The sequence below is a fragment of the Epinephelus moara genome, chromosome 8, assembly GCF_006386435.1.
Source record: "Epinephelus moara isolate mb chromosome 8, YSFRI_EMoa_1.0, whole genome shotgun sequence".
Classification (NCBI taxonomy): Eukaryota; Metazoa; Chordata; class Actinopteri; order Perciformes; family Serranidae; genus Epinephelus; species Epinephelus moara.
This window is the reverse complement of record NC_065513.1, coordinates 43712556-43721002: the sequence shown is the minus strand read 5'-3', so window position 1 is coordinate 43721002 and position 8447 is coordinate 43712556. Positions and strand designations below refer to the sequence as shown.

General features: G+C 41.0%; 2 protein-coding genes across 2 annotated transcripts in view; both read right to left on the bottom strand.

Annotated features, from left to right (window-relative positions):
* The window catches only part of LOC126394913 (golgin subfamily A member 4-like), a 92054-nt gene that overhangs the window by 25992 nt on the left and 57615 nt on the right, over positions 1-8447 (bottom strand).
* Positions 1-8447, bottom strand: part of LOC126394163 (GTPase IMAP family member 8-like) — an 11572-nt gene that overhangs the window by 1201 nt on the left and 1924 nt on the right. The window contains exons 2-4 of the mRNA XM_050050824.1: positions 7786-8441; positions 7444-7676; positions 6316-7399 (exon numbers count right to left, since the gene is read on the bottom strand). Of these exons, the coding sequence (XP_049906781.1) occupies positions 6316-7399; positions 7444-7676; positions 7786-8441 (1973 nt within the window). The remainder of the gene's footprint in view (positions 1-6315; positions 7400-7443; positions 7677-7785; positions 8442-8447) is intronic.

The window sequence follows — 8447 nt, the reverse complement described above, 5'->3', positions numbered from 1 at the left end:
GAAATATTAATCATTTCCACCAGTGTATTGCAAGCACTGCTGCCCGCCGGGGCACCAGCGCTCCAGCCAGCGGCCTCCACTGCGGAGCAGTGTGGAGCGGAGGCTGGCTAACCACAACATCTAATGATAGGTTTCTATAATGCTGAGCTGATGCCGGTAAATGAACTGCATTTATAAAAGAGGCAGAGGAATAGCTAAACATAAGACGCACTGAGCAAGAGAGAGCAGCAGAGAGGGAGAAGCCATAGCTAACTATAAAGCTAAGTAACTAGCATTTTGCTCAAATAACTAGCAGATTGCTAACCGCTCAGCTAAAGTAAGTAGCTCGCTCTGCCAAAAAAACTGCCACTGTCAGTTTCACGGTGTGAGGAATGTCAGATCTGTATCTGTTATATGACTACAACTCCCATGATCCCACGCTACTTCGTGACGTCATCCAACTCCGTCTTCTAACTACTATAAGCATTGCTGTCCCCCCATGTTGTTGTCTATTTGCACATACAATATTCACTTTGCACTAAATATGTTCACTTTTTATCCACTGCTCATCATTATTATTATTATTATTATTATTGTTATTATTATTTATCGCTGTTTCTTGTATTTTTTTGTACTTTTTTAAGTCTTTAAATATTGAAATCTTTAATGTGACTCTTTCCCCTTGACTGCTGTAACACTGGAATTTCTCAATCGAGGGATCAATAAAGGTGTATCTTATCTTATATATATATATATATATATATATATATATATATATATATATATATATATATACACACACACACACACACACGTATATACAGCTGCTGCCGTCATCACAAATGGACGTCGCTTCACATCACACTTCAGAGGAAAATTTGTTTCATTTCCTTTAGTTCAGGGGCTGCAGCCCAATTTGACCTCAAGTGCTCTGGACCAGTAAAACCACTGCATAATACCCTACAAATAAACACCTTTATAAGATTATTCTGAAAATGTTCATCCATTTACAAAATAAATGATGATCAGCCTGCGATATCCTCCGAAAGATACATTCAACAGTATGTCTCAGTTTTTTCACATTCAGTCAGTCCACTACTCACTTTCATTACATGTGATTTTTACCATAACTTCCCGCTAGCTGTTGAAGAAGCAGGTTATGTCACTCCTATCTTGCAAACTATCTACAGTCTGAAGTTTTGTCAGTGCCTCAGGAGCACGGTTCCACTTATATTGTCTTATAGGATTAAAGTCTGATACTGATTACTTTGTACTGAAGCTGCTGGTTGACAACATTTAGCACAATGTCCAATATATTTAAATCTGACCACAGGAAATATTGATTGTTATTTCAGAGAGCTGTATTCTGGTCAACAGGCAGCATTTTACATGAAGTGTGTTCTCACTGTTGAAATTCCTCCTGACACCTCTTAGCCTTTACATGTGCATCTACATCAGGTGTGCAGAGTCATCTAGTGGGCCGGATTGGACCCTTTGGCGGGCCCGTTCTGGCCCTCGGGCCGCATGTTTGACACCCCTCCGCTACAGGCATGTTTCCTTGTTTCTTCTCTCCCCCGCGTCTTACAAAGGCGAAGAAGAGACGCGAGTGCGAGATCAGTTATTAGGATGAACCCCAGGCCTGCACAAACACATGTCAGATCACTGACTCCTCCTCTCTTACATCTGAAATGGCGTCTCAACAATTCACTTGCGCCTTATGTTGACACAAACATCTGTCACAGTCGTCTCATTTCAGATAATTCAAGAGTTTATACACCGACTGAAAACATTCAGTTCAGACCGAGACACAGAAAATCAGTTTTAACTCGGTGACGTGTCTGCTCACAACCGACGTACAAAACCGTTATGGAGCAAAGTGTTAATGCTGTAAACCTACATTGCTCTGTTATAAACTCCACATCAACACTATCGACTTACTTTAATTACTCTGATAGTTTTCTTTATCCAGTAATACTCGAGTTCACTCACCTGCTGCAATTCTTGCTGCGACACAAGCAGCTCTGAAAGCGAAAGTAAAAAACGGTCACGTGGCAGGATGAAAAACCCCAAAAAACAGTTTCCCAGCAGCCACAAAATATTTATTACAAACTGGTATAATGTCATTTATAACTTTACACATGTATTTCTGATATTTAGTAGGCTATTAGATATTAATTAGAATAATGTTGTCTACTTTGAATATAGGTTTATATTTATACATTGTATGTCACAACAAAATGCTCATTATCAGTTGAAATATTTCATCAAACACACTTTGATGTAATTCATAACAGACCAATGACGATAAATTAAATATTCTTCAACCCTTCTGTGGTAAACTGTGGTGTGGCTGGAATATTAAACATCATCATGCAATATTAAGTTTAATGTAAACCACCTTTAAGCTGTTCAGTGTTCACATGTCAAAGTCATTCAAATAAAAACAACAGCTCCTCAGAAGAAGCTTCATGTCAGTAGTTAGTGTTAGAGCGCCACCTGCTGGACAAACTCACTGTGTCTCACACTGATGCAGAAGCTCTTCAGACAGCAGCTCTCTGACACTGTGCTGCTTTCCCTACAGCAGCACTAACTTCATCCTCCACAGACCAGAAGGTTGAATCAACACGTCTCACAAACTGTTTCAACACAGACCAAACATTATAACCTTCATGAAGAACGGTTTATTACATAGGCTGTATTGGTTTTAGTGTACCTAATAAACTGGAAGCTAAATGTACATAACACATAACAGACTGTGGAGACCAACGTTGTGCTCTGCTCTGTATATTTCCAGTTTATCTGTGTCCATGTTGTGTCCTGAGCTGTGACAGATCAGCCTGCTGACTCTGAGGCTTCAGCAGTGAAGACTCAATATGAAAAACAAATTTACTGTCTCTGCAACACTGTGGCGTGATGACAGCCTTCATGACAGATATGTGAGTATTAAAATAATAAGCAGTGACAGATGTGACAAGTAGGGAGACCACACATAAGTCAGGTGTGTTGTGGAGGTGTTGGCGGTGCAAACCAAAAGCAGTGATGCCAGGTGGATGTCTGCTGCAGGAAGGGAGAGAGCAGGTGAACACATGATGCAGCTTTTATAGCCTGGAAGGCCCAGGTGAGCTCAATCAAGGCAACGGCCCTCCCATATCAGCCAACTGCAGACAGTGGGAGGGGCGTCACTCAGACTTCACCATGCTGTGCTGTGTTACAAGCAAAATAAGTTCAACCATGTCGTCATTCAGCCATGATATTCATATCATTTATATGCAGATGATATCCAGCTACATTTCACCTTTAAATCTACTGAGTCTTTTAGGTTACCTCGGCTCCTTGACTGCCTTAATGCTGTTAGAGTCTGGACAGCAGAAAACTCTCTACAGCTCAGGGCTGATACGACGGAGGTTCTGGTTGTTGCTCCAGAAAAGGTTGCCCCCCTGTTATGCAAAGTGCTGGGCCTCTGTCCTCTGCTGCTCACTCAAACCTGCATAATTTAGGGGTCATATTTGATCAATCCTCATTATCTGACACCAAATCTTGTTTTTTTCCGTTTGAACAATTAGTAGTAAACTGAGATCTGTTGTTTCAGCTGCTGAGCCTGAAATGATTAGACATGCCTTTATCTCATCTCACACTGACTACTGTCATGCACTTTTCTCCTCACTCTGTGTGTCTGTCCAGAATGTTGCTGCAAGACTTCTTACAAGGTCAAATAGATGATGTCATATTAACCCTGTGCTAAAATCTCTTCACTGGCTCCCTGTCACATTGAGGATCCAGCTCAAAATTCTCAGTCTTACCCACAGAGCGTTACACAGATCTGACTGTCCCTCGCACTCACCTTAAGACACGAGGTGATCGAGCTTTTGAGCCCGTAGCACCTACATCTTTGAACACTCTACCTGCTCCCTCACAGTCTGCTGAGTTTCTGGTTTCTTTTAAAAGCCGGTTAAAGACGCACCTGTTTAGACAGACATTTGGGGAACCTGTATGCACCAGCTCTGTGTTTTCTTTATATGTTGTGCATTCTTGCTGTGTATCGCACTTTTTTCCACTATGTATTGTGCAAACACTTTTGCACACTAAATAAAGCAATCACTTTATCGTCTATGTTTTATTCTTGTATGTTGTATATTGCCTTTGTAAAGCACCTTGTGACCTCTGTCTGTGAAATACATTTGACTTACTTAGCCTGGCTAAAGGCGACAGGAGCATCAGGCTGCAGCTTCAGATGTTATGAGTTAAAGGTGTTTTATAGACATACGGCATTAACAACCGTCCACACTGAACTACAGGGAAACACTTTATTCATCTTTTATAATGATAAACAGACAAAATCAAAGATCAGATACAGAACCTGATTAATGATTGACCTGAATTATGACTTTAATTGATATCATCAGACATAAAGCATCCATTCTTATTTGACAGTGAAACAATGGAACTTCTGAACATTTCATTTTACTTACATCTTAAACATGTTCCTACATGTCAGAGCCACTTAAGCACATACTTATATTTGGTAAAGATGTCTGTGTTGATATGACATATCATACAGGTTATGGTGATATTCAAGATCACACAACAGCTTCTGTTTATGTTTAACAGTGTATAGTAGTAGTAAAAAGGAGACTGTTAAGTCGTGCGTCAAGGTGACATGAAGTTTGTGTAGGTTTGGATTGTAATACGTTTTTGACCGTGTTATGGTTATATGATACACCTCACGGTGCAACCTGGACACATCATCAGTGAAGGACCTGGCGTCATTGGGTGTTTCGGGTTTTATCTTCAGACAAGCCCTCCCTGGGCCTTTGGACGGGGTTGAGGCTTCTCCCCGGCACGAACAAAAGAGATGGTTCGCTTTGTGGGGTATGCAATGTTGAAGTATAATAATGGGTAACACGGTGAGAATATAGAAACAGGACATCGAGTTGGTGGTGGACGGTATGAGATGGAATTTTAGAAGGACTTGGCCTGCCGTTTGGTTTCTCTTTTTTGTTTCCTCAATAGATCTCAATCAACTTTTCCCCAGCCTCGTGTCAGTACTGTGGATCTCTAGAAAAGGAACAGGAGCACGAGTCAAAACCGAAACACCTCACAGACTAAAGTAGTCCATTCTCAAAAGAAAACAAAGATCATCTGTAACGACCAGTATCTGTAAATAACTATACAAACAATTGTTCCCAACAAAACAGCATCAAAGAAAACAGTACAACATTACAAATATTTTCTACAATCTGAAAAGATGGCAGCTGACAGCTTATCGTGTCGACCCTTTTTCACAACACTTACTTATTTGAGCTGAAAATGTAAAATAAAAATTAAACTAGTTCTACAACGTAATGCTGAGTGTACCACACTTCACTGCAAACAAACTAAACAAGAAATGATAATGTGACATAGACCATAAAAATATAAAAAATATATTTAGTAGTCAGTGAATTATTTAGCATTAAAAGCCTGATTTATCATTAAATAGACACGACTTCAACATTTAGTCACTGTGTCTCTTAGCGCCCTCGTGCAGATGTTGAGTACATGAAATAAAAACAAAACACAGGCACTGATACGTAATCAAGGAAGCAAACCTTCATTGTTTGGTTATTTTCATATGTCAAGTCCTTTATAACCACATTAAACCAAAGCCCACGGACGAAAGGAGAAACTAGGCCGTGGTCATGAACCAAGTATTGGACACATTCAAATGTTGACATGATGATGCCGCTAGATGAAATGCCAGAGGAACACCAAAGTTATTAGGGGGACACACGATGATGATGATGAATCCATCCAGTAGAAATATTTAACTAAAAAACAGAAAATGTCAACCTGCTGATGGCGCTGAAGGAAAAGTCAGAGGATCATTAAAGTCAGCAGGATTCATCTTCTGGGGATCATGAATGTCATGGATGATTTTTTGGCAATCCACCCAATCGTTGTTAAAATCTTTCAGTCTGGAGCGTGGTGGTGGACAGACTGACACTGCCATCCATAGAGCCAAGTCTTGAGCATGGCTACAAAATAAAATCTGTTACAAGATGCGACACACAGGTGGTCTGTCCAGGTCTCTCAGAAGTTCCTGTATCAAGTCACTTATTTGTTTTTCATGGGCTCTCAGCAGATCTTCCTCTTCCTTTAGATTCCCTGCACTCTTCATTTCTTGTTCCTGTGTTTTCAGCAAGTCACTGACTTTTTTAAAATTTTGTCTTTTCTTGGTGATACACTTCACTAAGTCATTTATCTCTCTTTGTTTTTTCTTCAGTTGTTCTTCACTCTGAGCTGAAAGTGCCTTTAGGATGTTATACTGTTCATCTTTGTCTTTCATTTGTTCCTCACGCTCTTTCAACTCCTTCATGCATTGCTCTCTGAATTTATTCATTTCCTCCGCTTTCTTTCTGGCCATTTCTTCATATGTCTCCTTTGTATCCATCGGGGATCTCTCGTAGTCTTCCTTCAATTTATTTAGCTGTTTTTCCTCCTGCTCTCTTCTGATTCGATCCTCCTCTTTTCTGTCGTTTTCAAATTTTTCCTTTAGCTTTTCAATCATGCTATGTTCTTCCTCTTGTCTCTGCTTATTTTCCTCTTCTCTTTTCTTCCACCACTTCTTTCGTTCGTTTTCCGAAGCATCTTCTTTTGCTTTCATCTCTTCTATTTTCTGCCTCAGTTTTCTGTCAGTCAATTCCTTTGACTCAGATTCTTGTTTTTTTATTTTCATCTGCAAAGCTTTAAGTTGTTTTTCCCAATTTTCTCGCAGTAATTCTTCCTGTCTTTTCCTCACCCGCTCTTCTTCTTTTCTTTTTTCTTTTTCCATCTTTCTTCTGTCAAGCTTCTTGCTGATGTATTCCTCAAGTTGTTTTTCTCTCTTTTTTCTCTCATGTTCAATGTCTTCTCTCTGTTTTTCCATTCTTTTTTTCATCTCTTGCATTTCTTCCTCATGTTTTCTTCTCAGCTCCTCCCTCTCTCCTTCCATCTCTTCTTCCTTCTCCTTCAGGATCCTCTGCACTTCTTTCTTTATAGCTGCCTCGGCCTCTTGCAGCATCTCATTAGTGTAGCAGCTGCCTCCATTTGTCTTCACCATGGTGTCAATCTTGGTTATCAGCTCACTGACTTGTTTGTGGTTGTGTTTATCATAGTTATTGAACACATGGCATCTTCCTCCACAGTCAGCAATCAGCTTCTTAAAGGAGTCATCACATCTTTCTCTTATGTATTCCTCAGCAGATAGCTTGTGATGTTCCAGTTCATCTCCTCTGGTAAAAAGAATGATGGTGAACTGTTCAGCATTCTTCCCAAAGCCTTCCTTGATGAGTTTTAATGTCTCCTTCTCCTCTGGTGTTAATCTACCGATATGTAACACCAACAGGAAGACATGTGGTCCTGGAGCCAGAAGACTGATGCATTTCACCATCTCCTCATTAACCTCTTCATGGGACAAAGTTTGCATTTCACCATCTCCTCATTAACCTCTTCATGGGACAAAGTTGTGTCAAACAGACCAGGAGTGTTGACCACAGCAACAGGACGACCGTCCACCTCACCCACTGCTTTCTGACAACGATTGGTGACTGATTTTCCGCTTAATTCAGCTTTAAACTCCTCCCTTCCTAGGATGGTGTTTCCTGAAGAACTCTTCCCACAGCCAGTCTTCCCTATCAGCACAATCCTGAGACACTCTGGGCTCTGCTCCTCATCATCACCTGTAACATCAGAAGACATCAAACATGAGTTACCTTTAATATTCACAGCGGCCACGAACTGTAATGTACAACATGGTTTAGAACACTTTTTCTTATCAAAAGTACTTACAAGTGAGCTTGCTCTTTTGGCTCAGCCTCTCAAGTTCAACCTGTTGCCTCTTGACACATGTCTCTTGTTGTATGACCTTTTCCATTTGTGCATGAGCAAATGTTTCTGTTGTATATGGTCTGTTTTTATATTGACTCATCTTTTCCACAGCATCCAACAGCTCTGGGATCTGCTGCTGGTCCTTGACGTTGAGAACAACATATCTTCCTCCACAGCTCTGACAGAGCTCCTGGATGTCTCTGTTCTCCTTTAGAAAGTTAACAACAGCTGGAGCTGTAGGATCTGACTCCACAGTGAACAGGATCAAGGTGAAGTCATTGAGTCGAGAGCTGAATGTGTCCCTGATGGTCTCTAACTCTCCCTTGTCTTCATCAGTGAGGGGACCCACAGGTAGGACCAGGATGAAGGCATGGACGCCCTCAGGATCACAGAGGGAGATACACCTGAATGATTCCTCCATCACTGCCTCCTGAGGTTTTCCATACAAGGCAGGCAGCTCCACCAGGGAAACCCAACGTCCACACACCTCTCCCTGATGTTTAACACACTCTGATGAGCTGGAGACTGAATGAAGCTCTGTCTGACCTAAAATGGCCTTGGCTGCTGAAGTCTTCCCTGCTCCTCTCCTCCCACACAGGACCAGGTTTAAAGCTGCTCTGATG